This window comes from Oncorhynchus masou, chromosome 12 (genome assembly GCF_036934945.1).
Source record: "Oncorhynchus masou masou isolate Uvic2021 chromosome 12, UVic_Omas_1.1, whole genome shotgun sequence".
NCBI lineage: Eukaryota > Metazoa > Chordata > Actinopteri > Salmoniformes > Salmonidae > Oncorhynchus > Oncorhynchus masou.
In genome coordinates this window covers 12990763-13010183 of record NC_088223.1, presented here as the reverse complement: position 1 = coordinate 13010183, position 19421 = coordinate 12990763, and the positions used below count along the sequence as shown (strand labels likewise).

Below are 19421 nucleotides of genomic sequence, written 5' to 3'. Positions count from 1 at the left end.
CACTGTTGTGTTCACAGTGGTGTACAGGGCACTAAGTGTACTAGGTAGTAAAAGTAGTGCACTCTGTAGTATGGCTGGGAATTGCCAGTGACCTCACGATACGATATTATCCCCATACTTAGGTGCCGATACGATATGTACATGCGATTGTCCCGATCCTACATGTATTGCTATTTGACACTGCAACTTTATTGCGATTCAACGTTTTAAACATATCGCTCACCATGTGTCTGCTGCAGAAGGACAAGAGAGAGAGACATGAGAAAACCAGTGTCGATCAATCACGGAAATCAAAGTGCCTAAAACAAACTGGCTCCCTATTTAAAAAGAAGATGGAGAACAAGCTATGAAAGACAAATCCCGACCTTTGACCCCCCCCCCATACTACAGTATATAGGGAACAGGATTCCATTTCAGATGCATATCCCAGGAGAATATCGCAGTTATGACATGACGTGAAAACACGATGAATCATCAGAAACAGACAAATGACACACTTCCTCATAACACAACTCTATGAGTTGCAGCCTGTCTCACAATCGATTGCAGTGCCTTGACGGGAAACTAGCAACCGAAACAAAACCTGAGCTAATGAGATGTGTGAAGTCGTAGCAGGGTGGACAGGGACGGGAAAACCATATCAATCATGTGGTTGGAGTACAGCGACTGTGATCATTAAGGAAACATGTTCAAGATGGCATGTTCAAGATTGAGTGATCTTGATCTGAAAGATGTTTGACTTGGTCAGGGTGTCACGGAATAACTAAGTCTGTATTATAATTCATTAGTCAATCAGAATAACTAAGCGTGTATTATAAATCATTAATACATCTGTTTTGAATATCACAGCCAGGATATTTCCTAATTAGATAATAAATACAGTTGGGTTCAGAGGAGAGTCCTGGGTGGTTTAGGGGTTATTGAGTATTTTTTTTATGTATTTTGTATTATAATATATATTTTTAAACCCATCCTCCACCCCCCTCTTCAGAGGACACATCTTTTTAGTTGCTTTGTTTACAGCTTTTCTGCTACATATACATACATACGTCCCATACAGCCCATCCCACCTATCACCATAAACCTCAGCTCTGTAATCCCACCCCCTCCGCCACTCTCAGCCCATCCCACCTATCACCATAGACCTCAGCTCTGTAATCCCACCCCCTCCGTCACTCTCAGCCAATCCCACCTATCACCATAGACCTCAGCTCTGTAATCCCACCCCTCAGCCACTCTCAGCCCATCCCACCTATCACCATAGACCTCAGCTCTGTAATCCCACCCCTCAGCCACTCTCAGCCCATCTCACCTATCACCATAGACCTCAGCTCTGTAATCCCACCCCCTCCGCCACTCTCAGCCCATCCCACCTATCACCATAGACCTCAGCTCTGTAATCCCACCCCCTCCGCCACTCTCAGCCCATCCCACCTATCACCATAGACTTCAGCTCTGTAATCCCACCCCCTCCACCACTCTCAGCCCATCCCACCTATCACCATAGACCTCAGCTCTGTAATCCCATCCCCTCCGCCACTCTCAGCCCATCCCACCTATCACCATAGACCTCAGCTCTGTAATCCCACCCCCTCCGCCACGCTCAGCCCATCCCACCTATCACCATAGACCACCCTCGTTTGGTTTCCATGTGCCATATATTTTTTCAATTGTGCTGTGATGTTTTACATACATTTTGAACCTTTCAAATCATATAGCATCCACAGATTGTGAGCCAAAGATGAAAACCTTTCCTACGAGTATTATATTATTTATTGACTGACTATGGCTTTCCAAATCGCTCAACACTGCTATTTGTAAGGTTCATTTTCAGTGATGTTGTGATTTTTTAACCATTCATGAAACAGGCTAAATCGGGGCAATACCAGAATAAAGGATCTAGTGATTCTGTCACTTTGCTGCAAAATCTATAGAGCTGAGATTGTTGTATGCCCCATATATATATATATATATATATATATATATATATATATATATATATATATATATATATATATATATATTGCATTGTGTTGGTGGAAAGAATATTGTATAATAATTTAAATTGAAAAACTCTAAGTGTTGAATCAAGTGTAGTTTTTTGTACCAGTTCATAAACCATGTGCCATGGAATCGGTACATTGAAAATCTCTTCCCATTTATTTTGCCACCTGTATGGCGCAGCTGGTCAATTTTCATTAGTTGACATCAATGTGCATCAACACATTTTTCCACTGTCGGGGATGTCAATGTAATGGAATGACCTTTGAGAAGTGTACTAGTCTGCTACAGCTCTTTAGCTGTTGTTGTTCCAATCATTGCCAGTATTAACATGGTCTGAAAGCCATGACCACTAGCCGTCTAACAATGTTCACATCCAAATGGAAAATCATTTTGGCCACAGGGTCAATAGCAGTGAGGAGGTTTTAAATAGCACCAGCAACGGTCCGACGAACAGAGATCAATACCTTCATTATATGATTAGCATTTCATCTCTCCCTCTTTCTTTCTTCTCTCTGTGTGTATATTTGTATATATTTTTACATCCCTCTTATTAAGTTTGTCCTTTGCTTCGCCCTCCCTCCCTCCCTCCCTCCCTCCCTCCCTCCCTCCCTCCCTCCCTCCCTCCCTCCCTCCCTCCCTCCCTCCCTCCCTCCCTCCCTCCCTCCCTCCCTCCCTCTTTCTGCCATCTTCAAGGGGTTTATAAGCATTTAAAAGTGAAACACATGGATAGTATTAAACTAGAATAAGCAAGCATTTACAGTTACTGGTGAGTCAATTGTGAATTCCATGGCTATTTGGGAAATGATGAATATTGGAAATGGTTTTGTAGCCTAAACTGAAGAAAAAATGTATCTCCGCTCCTTCAATAATTTAGGCTTGGATGAGGGAAAGGAATGGACGTTCTCTGAAGATAGAGGCTTTTGATGCCAGGAAATTAGAATGCGTAAGAAGTTTTAGAGCCAGCCAAGCATTTTAACTTTAACCACTGTTGCCAAAACACCTTCTGGCAGAGGCTTGCTGACAGTGTGACTCAGGGAGAGAAACGGTTCTGAGGTGGCTCAAGAGTACTTCCTGTTTCCTAAACTACTTTATTGAGCCTGTGAGGTTAAAATCATAATCTCATATAAACACACTCACAGACACATGCAAAGCATGCACACAGACAGAATTGAACTCTCAGCCCGAGGTGAACCAGTTTAATGGTAAAGTTGTCAAATGGAGCATATTGCAGGAATTGCCTCAGAGTGTCGGTGTAGAACCAGACACCTCGCTGTTTACATCCCCAGTGATGGAAACAGATACATCACAAGCCTCTGAAGTGGATTCTAGCCACCGATATGCACAAGCCTAGATCTGTAAGGACTATTTGAAGAAATTGCTCTGCCAAAAAATTCTTACATAATTGCAGCTTTAAATCATACAATATTGTATGAAATGATGGTATCAGTTTACAGCATCACTCAGGCCCGGGTGTCTGTGTCATCGGGATTCAGAGGCCCAGTTGGTGCAGTGCAGACACCTTCACACATGGTTCCTTCTCCCAGCTGTAGAAACACTTGTCCATGTAAAAGGACTCAAGAGCACCAACATGGGAAGTTCATAGGAACATGTCAAATGAAAGTTAAGAGTATATATATTTTTAAAATAAATTAAGGCATATATACATTTTTCAACCATTTTCCACCATTCAACATCAGGCTTTGATTTCTGGTCAAACAGATAGAAAAGGGGTCTTAGACAACATCTACTAGAAAAAGTCTTAAAAGGTATTAGAAATACATCAACACAATGTAGAAGTGAAGACCCCTGTGAAGACTAATAGCAACATTTATATTTAGTTTTTGATATATTTTTTAAAGAAACATTACCAAAAACCCACATATCTTAGGGATATGTTCTAGTTTCACTCCCCAATGAGAACAGAATATAATGAAAGTTCATAAAAGTAACAAATAAAGGAAGACCTATGAATTAGTTATACTGTTTTTACTGTTATTAATTAAATTATTAAGTGGATTACCAAATCGGTAACAGGATTTTCAGAAAAATCAGAAACAGAATTTCTGCAAATGAATGGGCTACAATGAGAAATCATAGTAGTCACAAATCACAGTTGGGTTCACAAGTTTGGACAGCACAGTACAGCACAGTAAAGAAAAGTTGAGTATAGTTCAACACAGTGCAGTACAGTAGAGCACACTAGAGTTGAGTACACTATAATGTACTCTACTGACCTGAACTATACTATACTCCACTGAGCTCTACTGTACTGAACTACACTATACTCTACTGAGCTCTACTGTACTGTACTGAACCATACTCCACTGAGCTCTACTGTACTGAACTATACTATACTCTACTGAGCTCTACTGTACTGTACTGAAATATACTCTACTGGATTCTACTGTACTGAACTATACTATACTCTACTGAGCTCTACTGTACTGAACTGAACTATACTCCACTGAGCTCTACTGATCTGAACTATACTATACTCCACTGAGCTCTACTGTACTGAACTGAACTATACTCTACTGAGCTCTACTGTACTGAACTGAACTATACTATACTCCACTGAGCTCTACTGATCTGAACTATACTATACTCCACTGAGCTCTACTGTACTGAACCGAACTATACTATACTCTACTGAATTCTACTGTACTGAGCTATACTATACTGAGCTCTACTGTACTATACTGAAGTATACTATACTCTACTGAGTTAAACTGTACTATACTCTACTGTGCTGAACTATACTATACTAGGCTCTACTGTACTGAATTATACTATACTCTACTGAGCTCTACTGTACTGAATTATACTATACTCTACTGAGCTCTACTGAACTGAACTATACTATACTTGACTGAGCTCTACTGTACTGAACTGAACTATACTCTACTGAGTTCTAATGTACTGAACTATACTATACTCTACTGAGCTCTACTGTACTGAACTGAACTATACTCTACTGAGTTCTAATGTACTGAACTACACTCTACCGAGCTCTACTGACCTGAACTGAACTATACTCTACTGTACTGAACTATACTCCACTGAGCTCTACTGTACAGACCTATACTATACTCTACTGAGCTCTACTGAGCTGAACTATACTATACTCTACTGAGCTCTACTGTACTGAACTATACTATACTCCACTGAGCTCTACTGTACTGTACTGAACTATACTCTACTGAGCTCTACTGCAATGAACTATACTCCACTGATCTCTACTGTACTGAACTGAACTATACTCTACTGAGCTCTACTGTACTGTACTGAACTATACTCTACTGAGCTCTACTGAGCTGAACTATACTATACTCTACTGAGCTCTACTGTACTGAACTGAACTATACTCCACTGATCTCTACTGTACTGAACTGAACTATACTCTACTGAGCTCTACAAAACTGAACTATACTATACTCTACTGAGCACTACTGCATGGTTGCTGATAATGGTACGCTGTATGCCTACATATTCCATAAAAAATCTGCCGTTTCCAGCTACAATAGTCATTTACAACATTAACAATGTCTGCACTGTATTTCTGAACAATTTGATGTTATTTTAATGGACAAAAGAATTTGCTTTGCTTTTATTTCAAAAAACAAGGACATTTCTAAGTGACCCCAAACTTTAGAATGGTAGTCCATGTATATCTTTGTGTACCTTTTAACGATACATCACCATGATCTTTCTGAAATTCTGTTACCAAACACATTTCTGCCAGTAAATGTTTTTTTGTATAATGTTGCATGTAAATTCTTAAAAGTAGCACTTGTGCATAGTTGTATGGTTTGTTAAACTTTGAAATCAAGCTTTTTGTTTTGACATTTTAGGTGAACAATCGGAGTCTGATTGCAATTCTGTTATTGTGGAATTGCCCACAAATTAAGTGCGGTCATGTCACTCAGAAGGTGTGTGAACAAAAGCTTTCACCTCTACAAAACAAATTCTTCTTCACATTGTGTGTCAGGAGAATGTAGTGATGTGTGCTGAAGTGTACTTTAAGTCTTCTCCACAACAGCTGCCAGTACCGCTAATTATAAACATGGACATGATACACCACTAATGCAGGGGTTAAATATATCACAGACATGTGGCGCATACACAATTGTCTGCTTCAATCAATTTTGTCCAACACAAACATGATTAGTGTCTAGCTGATTAATCCACATATTTGACCTGAGGGTGTAATAAACTGGTATTAACAAACGCAGCCGTCAATTGCTGCAATATGTAACTTTTGGGTCGACCCGACCAAATTCACTTAGAAATGTGAGTTATAGATCTGTCATTCTCATTGAAAGCAAGTCTAAGAAGCGGTAGATCTGCTCTATGTGAGCTCGTTTTTTGCGTCTTTTACTTTCGGTTTTGTACACCAGCTTATACAATATACAAAATACAATATTTTTTGTTATTGAAATTATATTTCACATCGGTTTAGTTGGTACAATGATTCTCTACACTATATTTGCTTATTTTGTCACAAACTGAAATTAGGTACACTATTCGAATTCCAGCAACTAGGAAGTAGTGGAACGACTACTGCATATTGCACCTGTGTCTAATTAAACCAATAGCCAGTTTCAACTTGACTGACATAAAGGCATCCCACTGGGCACAGACTTCAGTTCAAGGTCTAGTTTTGATTTACATTTGGTTGAGATTTTAACCTACTGTACGTGAATTCAACTTGAAATTCAACAAAAAAATCACTATGTCATTGGATTTAGGTTCAAATTTGTTTTCAGTATTCCATGTTAATTCAAAGTCATCACATAGATTGCTGGGGGGTTGAAATTAACTGGACACAACATTGATTCAACCTGTTTTTGCCCAGTGGGTTGTCTTTATCAAGACATTCAGAGAAACTAACTACTCTCGGTCAATAGACTACAGACTCCCCGAGGGACGTTTATTCTCAGATCCAACATTTGGTCAAAACAATGTGATGATTGTTATGCTACAGAAGTAGTCTTGTCTGCCCTGCATACGGCCAAGCTGGCCAGAAAATCTGTGAAAGTTTAAACCACGAGTTCCTCTTCTAATTCCAGTAGACATACACAGACTACACAACACAACACAACACACACAGACAATGACTACAAACACAGTAGACTGACACACAGAACGAGGGCGGGTGTTTCTCTTGGCAGCGGGGAACAGAAAGTGCCAGCCTGTTAGGCCAGTGGTTGGGAAGAAACCTCTAAGCCTGTTGCTGTCAATAAAGCCAATGCTGTTTGTCTGTCTAATGACAGGGTACACAAAGTCTTTGGCTCAGAGACTACTGGCCCAGTCATCAATCTGACCTCAACCCTTCTGATATGCTTCTGTTACATTATGCTTCAGTTACAGTATGCTTCTGTCATGGCGGCCATTGCAGGGGAACAATGAGCATCTCAATATACCATCAGGATGCTATTGTAGAATAGAATGGAATGGTATAGAATAGGCCTACTGTAACCTGCGGCTGGTCTTGTTGTGTGGCTATAGGACCAGTTTATCTCTGTACCCATGCAGGAAGTACATTTGCATCTCAACACCAGATGAACGTCACTATTATAAAGATTGAGTGGCAAGTACTTCATTTAATTTACTATAAACTTACTTAATTTACTAAACTAAAGAGGTCAGGCTTGAAGATAATAGACCGACAAAATTCCATATAATGTCGGTCCACACTCTGATCTCTACATTTGTCTTCAAAGTGTAAAGCTTAGATTCTTTACAGCAATTCCATGTATGACAATTCTTCCGATCCATAAAACATGTGGGTTTTTGAAAAGCATACAAAGAAATAACAAGGAGCCTTTTAATATATTGAGACAAATTAATTTGCTTCTCAGCGAAAACCGAGAACTCATGACAAACGCAGATCAGCAAACACGATGTAGACTACTGCATTCAACTTCGAATTGATGCCCAAATGTTTAACTGCTGCATTGATTAATATATCAAATAGCCTACTAGCCTCACTGAGCAGAAACTTTGATTCAGCGCTCCAATTAGTTCAAGCGGTAAAGGCCTTTCATCAAATATCAGTCTCCCTGCAGCCCAAGTCCCCTATCTCCCCCATCATCAATATTCCCAAAATCGTTGGTTCATTCAATGGGGCTGTTCGAAGCCCACCTTCCTTGCCTGGCGGTGCTGCAGCAGAATAAATAAATAAATAAATGTTTCGGAATTTGCCCATAGAAACAAAACACGCACATCTGCCATTAGAAATAAACGGACCTGTTTGAGTCTGGAGAACACTTACCGGAGAAGATGATCCATGAATAGCATTCGGTTAGGCTACTGTTGAATTGAAACTCGTTGGCTCCACCACCTCAAAAAAAACCGCATTTATTAAATAAATAACATAAAACTGATAACTATTCGTAAACCCTATTACAAACCTACTATTCAAAGCAGAGGAGATGTGAGGCGCGTTCTCCACTGTGCACGAATATTCCCAGACGTAGTACGGTGCAATTCTGCCTCTGCACGCAGACCGAGCCGAGTCCTTTTCTATTCTCCGGCAAAATGTTGGGGAGGAGTGACAGATCTCATCAGTGTGTTGTGAACAACATTAGCGTGAGCAACAATAGTGGATTCGGCGGTTCGCCTTTAAAATAAAAGTCCTCATTGAAAGTGATAACAATAGTGCAATCATGCCACAATTGGACTAAATAATGCAACAAAAAAAATGGAACTTGTTATATAAACTCATCCAAATGCAATAATTAGTTTATTTGACACAAAGAACACCTATGGAGCTTGGGTCCATGAAATTGGGTATCAGCCTACTCAGTGACACCCACAGATTACAAATCTAAAGAGTTTACACACAAATATTAGCATCGTACCTCTTATTCTACTGAGTAGGCTGATACCCCATTTCATGGACCCAAGATCCATAGGGAAGGCTGTAAATTGCAATGAACATCCAATACGCACAATAGGCTGAATAGTGAGCTGATTTCCCATAGTTTTAGTCCTACAATAAGAGCTAGGACGCTAATATTTGTGTAAATTCTTTAGAATTGTAATATGTGGTTGTCACTGAGTAGGCTGATACCCCATTTCACGGAAGGCTGTACATTGCAATATAAGTATTGCCCCCAGTGCAATTCTGAAGTCTAATACGTCCACAGTGCTTTTTCAACAATGTTTTTATTTTTTTGTGTAAAATAACGATTTTTTTTGTGTCTTTTGTTTAATTTATATAACAGCATTCCAACCTTGTTTAGCATTATTTAGTCAAATTGTGGAATGATTCTACTATATCCGTTTGCACGTTTCAATCGGGACTTGTATTTTGAAGGCAAACCACCGATTCCACTATTGTTGTTCACGCTAATGTTGTTCACAACACAATCGTACATCGCTTCGTAAAACAGGTATGGTCTCTGGGACATGTAGTGCGTAATTGCACTCAGAACGTGGAGAGGTTTATGACAAATTGCGCAACGCTAGCCTTATCAATGGATGGAAAATATTGAATGCTCTATTTCAAAGCTTTACATGTGTATAAAGTGTATTCAAACTGTATTTGATGTTTAATGTAGAGTCAATTAGTCAAGAGAGTCAAGTAATTAGGCTACATATAAGATGTATGTTGTTATGATGCCATTTAATTGTTTACCAATAATTTCAGTTACACCAATATAGAACACCACTTTTAATGCACAGCAAGAAACCTTGATAGTTGAGTATTAAGAACAACAGCAGCTTACACACAGGCAATAGTCTGTCTGTCTTCAACTAACCCAAATGGCTCTTTTGGGAGTGAGCCCTTGCTTACTTAATAAATTAAATAAGACATTAACAGTCGTCTCTGACTTCCTGCCTGGCTGGTTGAAAGAATGATTCAGCATGGTCACAGTTTATATTTAGCCACTCATAGTGCACATAACAAGTGGACAATAAAATACAAACACCCCATACTGTTATTTAACCTTTATTCTTAGGAGTCGACCCCTTCCTGGTCAATTCCTCTACATTGTTTCTTTGAGCCAGCCCCCCTCCCTGCTTACTTAATTTTGGACTTTAGGCCATTTGCCACTGGTCCCAGTAGGGCTGATTGTCATGGTCAGAGTAACGGGGGGGGGGAGCCAGCAGAAGAGGAGGAGGGAGGTTGATATAGCCAGGAAATGCTTGCCTCAAGCCTTATGGCTATATATAGATTGTGACTGTTCATTCTTCACTCCTACTGTCAAATCATCACAAGGCATTGGTCGCTGGCGGCAACTCAGGAAACTCAGGGCTGATGACTTGGTCCTCTGACTGAACAGAACATGATGAGAGGTTCTAAGTTTAGGACCGGAGGAGGGTGTGGGGAGCTGGGGAAGAGAGAAAACACTTGGGTTATTTATCACAATGATGAATACTGTATAGTTAAAAAGAAAGCCTGTTAATTCCGCTTCTTAACTGAAAAATGTCTGTTAATGGCAGAGAAGGACCCGGGTGGGGGTGTGGGGATGTCAGATATTTTTAAACACTATTTACCCCCATGATGAATACAGTATGGTTAAAAATAAAAGCTTACTATTTCCACCAACAATAAAAAAGAAAAGCGTGGCAGTGTGGAAACTTTCTTTTGCACAATATTTTGGTGATGTATGTTGAGTAGTACACAATGTTTTAAAAGTTGGATAAACACTCTAAACTGCCTACCAGACTACTCTGAGGTGTCCGCGTGGTCCTAAAGCACACCGTCGCTCGTTGTTTTGTATCATATTGCTATTATAAAACGGGGGGGGGGGGGGGGGGGGGGTGCAAAAATGCCATTTCATAATGTGTGTGTGGGGGGGGGGGGGGAGTCCTCCAGTGAAAGTTACACCCCTGGCTTTCTCACAGTCACACTCACAACCCACCACAGCTGTTATCATTGTACTGTCTACACACACTGTTTATGGCTGAGACGTAAATGTATCTGATTAACAAATACTGCCACATTCACCCACCGCTTCTCATTACAACCCAATGCCACATTGCTTTTACATTCTGTGTGAAAATTATTTTTGACAACTTTCCTGGTGGAATCAGAACATGTCTGTATTGATAAAGCCGTGTAGGCTACAAACCCACAGACACACATACCCCCCCCCCCCAACACAAATGGCATCTGAATAAACCACCAACACAGTAGAATTCTAATACAAGTGTTTTGCGTTGTGTCTTGTGCATTTGACCCCTTCCATTCTGGTTCTATCAGGAAACAACAGCAGCTTGTGTTATACTGCCACAATACTTGTCCACTTGATTATGTTACCTGTGTGTTTGGGTGTCTATTTAAAGTGGCACCTCTGCTATATTGACTCAGAGCATGGCAGGGTGTGTGTGCGTGTGTGAGTGTGAGTGTGTGTGTGTGTGTGTGTGTGTGTGTGTGTGTGTGTGTGTGTGTGTGTGTGTGTGTGTGTGTGTTACCTCTGCTATTGACTCAACGTATAACAGATTGCCCCGGATGGTCAGTCCTCTCCACCCTAACTTAATTTTAGACATAAACATCATCAATCAGTAGATTAGCAGAGGATGTCAGTAGCGATTTACTCTCAGTAAACAGTAATCAGCTGTGTCAAGAAATTCAGAAACAGTCACTGGTGTTTATTGAATAGTAAGTGAATGGCATAAAATATGAAAAATATTTTTTAACCATTTAGGATATGCATGGATTTGTCTAATTTATTATGTCAAATGGAAATTAAGTGAATCCAATAATAACCTATTAATTTGATTAATCTCATATTATTTTTGACGAAGTGAATATCATTTGATGTAGCCTACATAAACTTGTATATTTTATAAAGTAGGCTAGCATTGAATTACAGCATTACTTATCCTATCTATCCTATCTACTGACTACCAATCATACCGATCCTCGACTTCAGTGATATCATCTACAAAATAGCCTCCAACACTCTACTCAACAATCTGGATGCAGTCTATCACAGTGCCATCCGTTTTGTCACCAAAGCACCATACACTACCCACCATTGCGACCTGTACGCTCTCGTTGGTTGGCCCTCGCTTCATACTCGTCGCCAAACCCACTGGCTACAGGTTATCTACAAGTCTCTGCTAGGTAAAGCCCCGCCTTATCTCAGCTCACTGGTCACCATAGCAGCACCCACTCGTAGCATGCGGTCCAGCAGGTATATCTCACTGGTCACCATAGCAGCACCCACTCGTAGCACGCGCTCCAGCAGGTATATCTCACAGGTCACCCCCAAAGCCAATTCCTCCTTTGGTTGTCTTTCCTTCCAGTTCTCTGCTGCCAATGACTGGAACGAACTGCAAAAATCTCTGAAGCTGGAGACTCACATCTCCCTCACTAGCTTTAAGCACCAGCTGTCAGAGCAGCTCACAGATCACTGCACCTGTACATAGCCAATCTATCTACCTACCTCATCCCCATACAGTATTTATTTATTTATCTTGCTCCTTTGCACCCCAGTATCTCTACTTGCACATTCATCTTCTGCACATCTACCATTCCAGTGTTTAATTGCTATATTGTAATTACTTCACCACCTGCTCCTTTGCACCCCAGTATCTCTACTTGCACATTCATCTTCTGCACATCTACCATTCCAGTGTTTAATTGCTATATTGTAATTACTTCACCACCTGCTCCTTTGCACCCCAGTATCTCTACTTGCACATTCATCTTCTGCACATCTACCATTCCAGTGTTTAATTGCTATATTGTAATTACTTCACCACCTGCTCCTTTGCACCCCAGTATTTCTACTTGCACAGTCATCTTCTGCGCATCTACCATTCCAGCATTTAATTGCTATATTGTAATTACTTCACCACCATGGCCTATTTATTGCCTTAACTCCCTTATCTTACCTCATTTGAACTCACTGTATATATACTTTTTGTTTTCCTTTGTTCTACTGTATTATTAACTATATTTTGTTTATTCCATGTGTAACTCTGTGTTGTTGAATGTCTCGAATTGCTATGATTTATCTTGGCCAGGTCGCAGTTGCAAATGAGAACTTGTTCTCTCAACTAGCCTACCTGGTTAAATAAAGGTGAAATGAAAAAAATATTTTTAAAAATCTATAAAACCTATTGAGCCACACACCGTGCAAAATTGTTACTGGTAAATTATGATCATGATAAATTCGTATTATTAGTCATGTTTAATCCATTATTACCATTTTGTGCGGAATGAGAATTGGGTGAAAGTGATAATTTACCGATATTTTACTTGTGTTATCCACTACTCCCCTCTAGTGGTGTACATATTTTTGTTCGAGTGTTCAGTAAATTTGCACATATAAGTCTGTAAAAAATGCTCATAGCATGTAGGCGGTTCTGAAACCGTACCCGCGAGTGAACTAATTCTCCGGTGGTGAAACGAAGTAACGTAGATGCACTCTGGGTGGTAAATAAAACTAACGAGAACAGATCAAAAAATGTATTCACTCTGTCGAATCTGCACTCGAGATGTTCTTGAACAGCGCCCGGGTTGAAAGGTCATCGTTGCGAAAACATGGCGACTTCAAGCAAGACAACGGTGGTGCTTAAGACGGTCAAGAACATTGTTGTTCAGTTTTGTCCGTTTGAATCCAATGTTCGCTCCACACGGTAAGAATACCTGTCACCTTTCTACCTAGGACACGTGAATATCTATTTTTCTCGTGAACATGTGCTTTATTCAGTCTATGAAAGAGAATTGACCATGTCATGATGTGAAACAATATTTGGGTCCTTCTGTACTGTAGGACAAATAATGCATCTCTTATTCCACACAGATGGACACAGACAATCACACTATCGTTGAATGTTATCTCATCTGTGCAACCAGTAATTCTTGCGCAAAATTACTGCTTATTGTTGATATAGACATATTTATGAAGGTTATTCGTTTCTAGCTAGCTGTCTTAAATCTGTAACGTTACCTATCCTAAACCGTTCAGATTGAGTTTGTCATTCAGGTGCTCGTTTCACTGCAATACCGTCATAGGCTCGTGTAAGAATATAACTGGCTGTGTGCCTAAACGTCATATTTGGCAAGCGTCATCACGCAATGTGTTTATTACTGTTTATTCCAGATTTACAAACTATCTACACAGTCTAGTAGCGTGGCCAATCAAAAACGCATATTTTGACCAATGGGGAAAGTATTATGTTAATTGTATTGATAACCCTCTAAAAAGTCTAAACCTCATGTCTCTATCATCTGTTCAAAAGTTATTGGACTTTTTACCTGTGTACAATGGGCAGAATTATCTCTGTGAAATGTAAACGGAGCACTGAGCATATAGCAAGCTTTTTATTTTCAAAGCCTTATACATTTCATTCACCTCGTGTCAAGCAAAATAAAATGTTTGAAGACCATTACCACAAAATGTAAAATCCCCCATTTTTACGAGAAACCTGCACTGCTATTGTAACGGATATGAAATGGCTAGCTTAGTTAGCGGTGTTCGCGTTTCAATCGGTTACGTCACTTGCTCTGAGACCTCGAAGTAGTGGTTCCCCTTGCTCTGCAAGGGCCGCGGCTTTTGTGGAGCGATGGGTATAACGATGCTTCGTGGGTGACTGTTGTTGATGTGTGCAGAGGGTCTCTGGTTCGCGCCCGGGTATGGGCGAGGGGACGGTCTGAAGTTATAGTGTTACACTACGTCAACAGAGCTTGGTGCTTTTTATCGGATTTGTTAGGTTACGAATTCCGACTTTTTGGATGTAATGTTAATGATATGTTAGAGGACGACCCTACTGAACAATTCAGAACATGAATTATCATATTTATCTTGGTTACATGTATTTGATAACACCAGGAAGTGACATTTCATCACCCATGCACATTTTCACCCACTCTGGGCAGAGGGGGCCTGCAACTACCCTATTCCATAGCCTGTGTAGCCACAAGGCTCATTCTATAAAATAGTCTATAAGCATCACCGGAGTCACTGGAATAAGGGATGGTTGGTATGTATTTGACAGTCACTGGAATAGGGGATGGCTGGTATGTATTTGACAGATTGCTTGATCCTCTAAATGGGTGAAATTGATCTATAGATCTTATTCGGGTGAGGGGTCAACCCACACAGACGTGCATCCCCTGTTAATGTGACGTTCAATGTTGGTGTCCTTGCAGGGAGTTCCTGGTCCTGGTTGGGTCTGAGAAGGCCAGATCGACCAATATGAGCTGTGAGGTGATGACAGAAGTGAAACACGACCAGTCTGAACCAGTGGTGGACATCACATTCAGTAAGTAGAATAAACCTGACTTTTACCTCACATTTACTTCATATAGGCCTATGGAGGTTATAGTCTGGGTATCAGTCTGTTTAGCATGACAAGGAGTGGAATGATGGCTAAATGACACTGGGTACAAGGAGGGGAATGATGGCTAAATGACACTGGGTACAAGGAGGGGAATGATGGCTAAATTACACTGGGTACAAGGAGGGGAATGATGGCTAAATTACACTGGGTACAAGGAGGGGAATGATGGCTAAATTACACTGGGTACAAGGAGGGGAATGATGGCTAAATTACACTGGGTACAAGGAGGGGAATGATGGCTAAATGACACTGGGTACAAGGAGGGGAATGATGGCTAAATTACACTGGGTACAAGGAGGGGAATGATGGCTAAATGACACTGGGTACAAGGAGGGGAATGATGGCTAAATGACACTGGGTACTAGGAGGGGAATGTTGGCTAAATGACACTGGGTACTAGGAGGGGAATGATGGCTAAATGACACTGGGTACTAGGGGTGGAATGTTAGCAAAACAGGTTCTGGATTTCAGGCTAAGTGTATTAAGGCATTTGTCACAAGTCCTGGTCCTGGAGATGTACAGTACCAGTCAGAAGTGTGGACACACCTACTCACTCCAGGGTTTTTCTTTATTTTTACTATTTTCTACATTGTAGAATAATAGTGAAGACATCACAACTATGAAATAACACGTATGGAATCATGTAGTAACCAAAAAATGGTTAAACAAATGTTGTAAAATGATTACTATTATATATGATTACTACTATTATTTCATAGTTCTGATGTATTCTCTAATGTAGAAAATAGTAAAATAAAGAAAACCCTTTGAATGAGTAGGTGTGTTCAAACTGTATATATATGTATATATGCAGGCTTTTGTGCCAGCCCAGCATTAACTCACCTGATTGTAGATGTTGGCCTGGATTAAATAGCCTGCTCTGCACACCCTGGAACACTCTAGTCTCAGGGTTGGTGACCATTGTAGTAAAAGCTTAAAGAAATTTGATGCAATGACCAGGTATTTACACAATGAAATCATAATTATCCTACATTGTAGTAATCTAGCCTGTTGGGTTCTTTAGGGTCCTAGTCTTTGTCACCATTTGGTACCAGGTAACAGTTCCCAATTTTTTGTTTTGCATACCTTTTATACTGCCTCAGCGAAACAACTTCTTTACCTGTGTTTTCCCCCTTCTCTACAGTGGATGGAGAAAGGCTAATGATGAAGGGAGCGAGACTGACCAGCAAGGAGATGCTGACTGCACTGCAGTCACGATGTGTGGCCAAGGACCCCCAGGCCAAAATTACAGCCAAGAAGTAGTCCCCTCCCTCAGTATTTTTTTATGTGTCTATGTATATTTGTGAATGTTTATGATAAAATACTTTATTGAAATGTTATTTGTTGTTTTTCAGTCAATTATAGAAATGCACTGTAAGTAAAGATATGTGGCCTTTCCTTCAAATGAGTGGATTTGGCTATTTCAGCCTTACCCCTTGCAGACAGGTGTATAAAATGGAGCACACTGCCATGCAATCACCATAGACAAACATTGGCCCGTACTGAAGAGCTCAGTGACTTTCAATGTGGCACTGTCATCAGATGCCATCTTTCCAACAAGTCAGTATGTCAAATGTCTGCCCTGCTAGAGCTGGCCCGGTCAACTGTACAGTGCCTTGCGAATGTATTCGGCCCCCTTGAAATTTGCGACCTTTTGCCACATTTCAGGCTTCAAACATAAAGATATAAAACTGTATTTTTTTGTGAAGAATCATCAACAAGTGGGACACAATCATGAAGTGGAACGACATTTATTGGATATTTCAAACTTTTTTAACAAATCAAAAACTGAAAAATTGGGCGTGCAAAATTATTCAGCCCCTTTACTTTCAGTGCAGCAAACTCTCTCCAGAAGTTCAGTGAGGATCTCTGAATGATCCATTGTTGACCTAAATGATGAATGATGATAAATACAATCCACCTGTGTGTAATCAAGTCTCCGTATAAATGCACCTGCACTGTGATAGTCTCAGAGGTCCGTTAAAAGCGCAGAGAGCATCATGAAGAACAAGGAGCACACCAGGCAGGTCCGAGATACTGTTGTGAAGAAGTTTAAAGCCAGATTTGGATACAAAAAGATTTCCCAAGCTTTAAACATCCCAAGGAGCACTGTGCAAGCAATAATATTGAAATGGAAGGAGTATCAGACCACTGCAAATCTACCAAGACCTGGTCGTCCCTCTAAACTTTCAGCTCATACAGGGAGAAGACTGATCAGAGATGCAGCCAAGAGGCCCATGATCACTCTGGATGAACTGCAGAGATCTACAGCTGAGGTGGGAGACTCTGTCCATAGGACAACAATCAGTCGTATATTGCACAAATCTGGCCTTTATTGAAGAGTGGCAAGAAGAAAGCCATTTCTTAAAGATATCCATAAAAAGTGTTGTTTAAAGTTTGCCACAAGCCACCTTGGAGACACACCAAACATGTGGAAGAAGGTGCTCTGGTCAGATGAAACCAAAATTGAACTTTTTGGCAACAATGCAAAACGTTATGTTTGGCAAAACGTTATGTTTGGCGTAAAAGCAACACAGCTCATCACCCTGAACACACCATACCCACTGTCAAACATGGTGGTGGCAGCATCATGGTTTGGGCCTGCTATTCTTCAGCAGGGACAGGGAAGATGGTTAAAATTGATGGGAAGATGGATGGAGCCAAATACAGGACCATTCTGGAAGAAAACCTGATGGAGTCTGCAAAAGACCTGAGACTGGGACGGAGATTTGTCTTCCAACAAGACAATGATCCAAAACATAAAGCAAAAACTACAATGGAATGATTCAAAAATAAACATATCCAGGTGTTAGAATGGCCAAGTCAAAGTCCAGACCTGAATCCAATCGAGAATCTGTGGAAAGAACTGAAAACTGCTGTTCACAAATGCTCTCCATCCAACCTCACTGAGCTCGAGCTGTTTTGCAAGGAGGAATGGGAAAAAATGTCAGTCTCTCGATATGCAAAACTGATAGAGACATACCCCAAGCGACTTACAGCTGTAATCGCAGCAAAAGGTGGCGCTACAAAGTATTAACTTAAGGGGGCTGAATAATTTTGCACGCCCAATTTTTCAGTTTTTGATTTGTTAAAGTTTGAAATATCCAATAAATGTCATTCCACTTCATGATTGTGTCCCACTTGTTGTTGATTCTTCACAAAAAAATACAGTTTTATATCTTTATGTTTGAAGCCTGAAATGTGGCAAAAGGTTGCAAAGTTCAAGGGGGCCGAATACTTTCGCAAGGCACTGTAAGTGCCGTTATTGTGAAGTGGAAATGTCTAGGAGCAACAACGGCTCAGCCGCAAAGTGGAAAGCCACGCAAGCTTACCGAAGAGGGAAGAAATAGTCTGTCCTTGATTGCAGCACTCCCTACTGAGTTCCAAACAGCCTTTGGAAGCAACGTCAGCACAAGAACTGTTCGTCAGGAGCTTCATGAAATGGGTTTCCATGGCTGAGCAACCGCACACAAACCTAAGATCACCGTGCGAAATGTCAAGTGTCGGCTGGACTGGTGTAAAGCGCTCCGCCATTGGACTAGAGCAGTCGAAACGCGTTCTCTGGAGTGATGAATCACGCTTCACCAATAGACAAATCTGGGTTTGACGGATGACAGGAGAACGCTACATGCGCGAATGCACTGGGCAAACTGTCAAGTTTGGTAGATGAGGAATAATGGTCTGGGGCTGTTTTTCATGGTTCAGGCTAGGCCCCTTAGTTCAGGTGAAGGGAAATCTTAACGCTACAGCATACGATGACTTTCTAGATGATTCTGTGCTTCCAACTTTGTGGCAACAGTTTGGGGAAGGCCCTTTCCTGTTTCAGTATGACAATGCCCCTGTGTACAAAGCGAGATCCATACAAAAAAGGATTGTCAAGATTGGTGTGGAAGAACTTGACTGGCCCGCACAGAGCCCTGACCTTAACCCCATCGAACACCTTTGAGATTAATTGGAACGTAGACTACAAGCCAGGCCTAATCGCCCAACATCAGTGCCCGACCTCACTAATGCTCTTGTGAAAGGAAGCGAGTCACCGCACCAATGCTCCAACATCTAGTGGAAAGCCTTCCAAGAAGCGCAGAAGGTGTAATAGCAGCAAAGGGGGG

General features: G+C 40.8%; 2 protein-coding genes across 5 annotated transcripts in view; one reads left to right on the top strand and one right to left on the bottom strand.

Annotated features, from left to right (window-relative positions):
• Positions 1-8536, bottom strand: part of LOC135549576 (phosphoprotein associated with glycosphingolipid-enriched microdomains 1-like) — a 111843-nt gene extending 103307 nt beyond the window's left edge. For 3 of the 4 annotated variants that reach the window (XM_064979661.1, XM_064979663.1, XM_064979660.1), the window contains exons 1-2: positions 8422-8536; positions 8279-8347 (exon numbers count right to left, since the gene is read on the bottom strand). Coding sequence is in view for 1 of the 4 variants with exons in the window: in XM_064979663.1 (XP_064835735.1) it covers positions 8279-8304 (26 nt within the window). In the remaining 3 variants the exon portion in view is untranslated. Of the gene's footprint in view, positions 1-8278 lie in introns of all 4 variants that reach the window. The other variant, XM_064979662.1, reaches the window with a different exon arrangement.
• Positions 8537-13471: 4935 nt separating this feature from the next.
• On the top strand, positions 13472-16652 carry mrpl53 (mitochondrial ribosomal protein L53). Its single transcript, XM_064979673.1, has 3 exons — positions 13472-13605; positions 15122-15234; positions 16457-16652. Exons 1-3 carry the CDS (start codon positions 13511-13513, stop codon positions 16573-16575), a joined length of 327 nt encoding a protein of 108 aa, XP_064835745.1. The 5' UTR covers positions 13472-13510; the 3' UTR covers positions 16576-16652.
• The last annotated feature ends 2769 nt before the right edge of the window (positions 16653-19421 follow it).

What these genes read in the sequence shown, in the direction of transcription:
- mrpl53 (XM_064979673.1), top strand. Translation starts at nt 13,511, where the DNA reads ATGGCGACTTCAAGCAAGACAACGGTGGTGCTTAAGACGGTCAAGAAC. An exon ending in TCCAATGTTCGCTCCACACG is followed by an intron (nt 13,606 to 15,121) that starts GTAAGAATACCT and finishes GTGTCCTTGCAG; the next exon opens with GGAGTTCCTGGTCCTGGTTG. An exon ending in AGTGGTGGACATCACATTCA is followed by an intron (nt 15,235 to 16,456) that starts GTAAGTAGAATA and finishes CCTTCTCTACAG; the next exon opens with TGGATGGAGAAAGGCTAATG.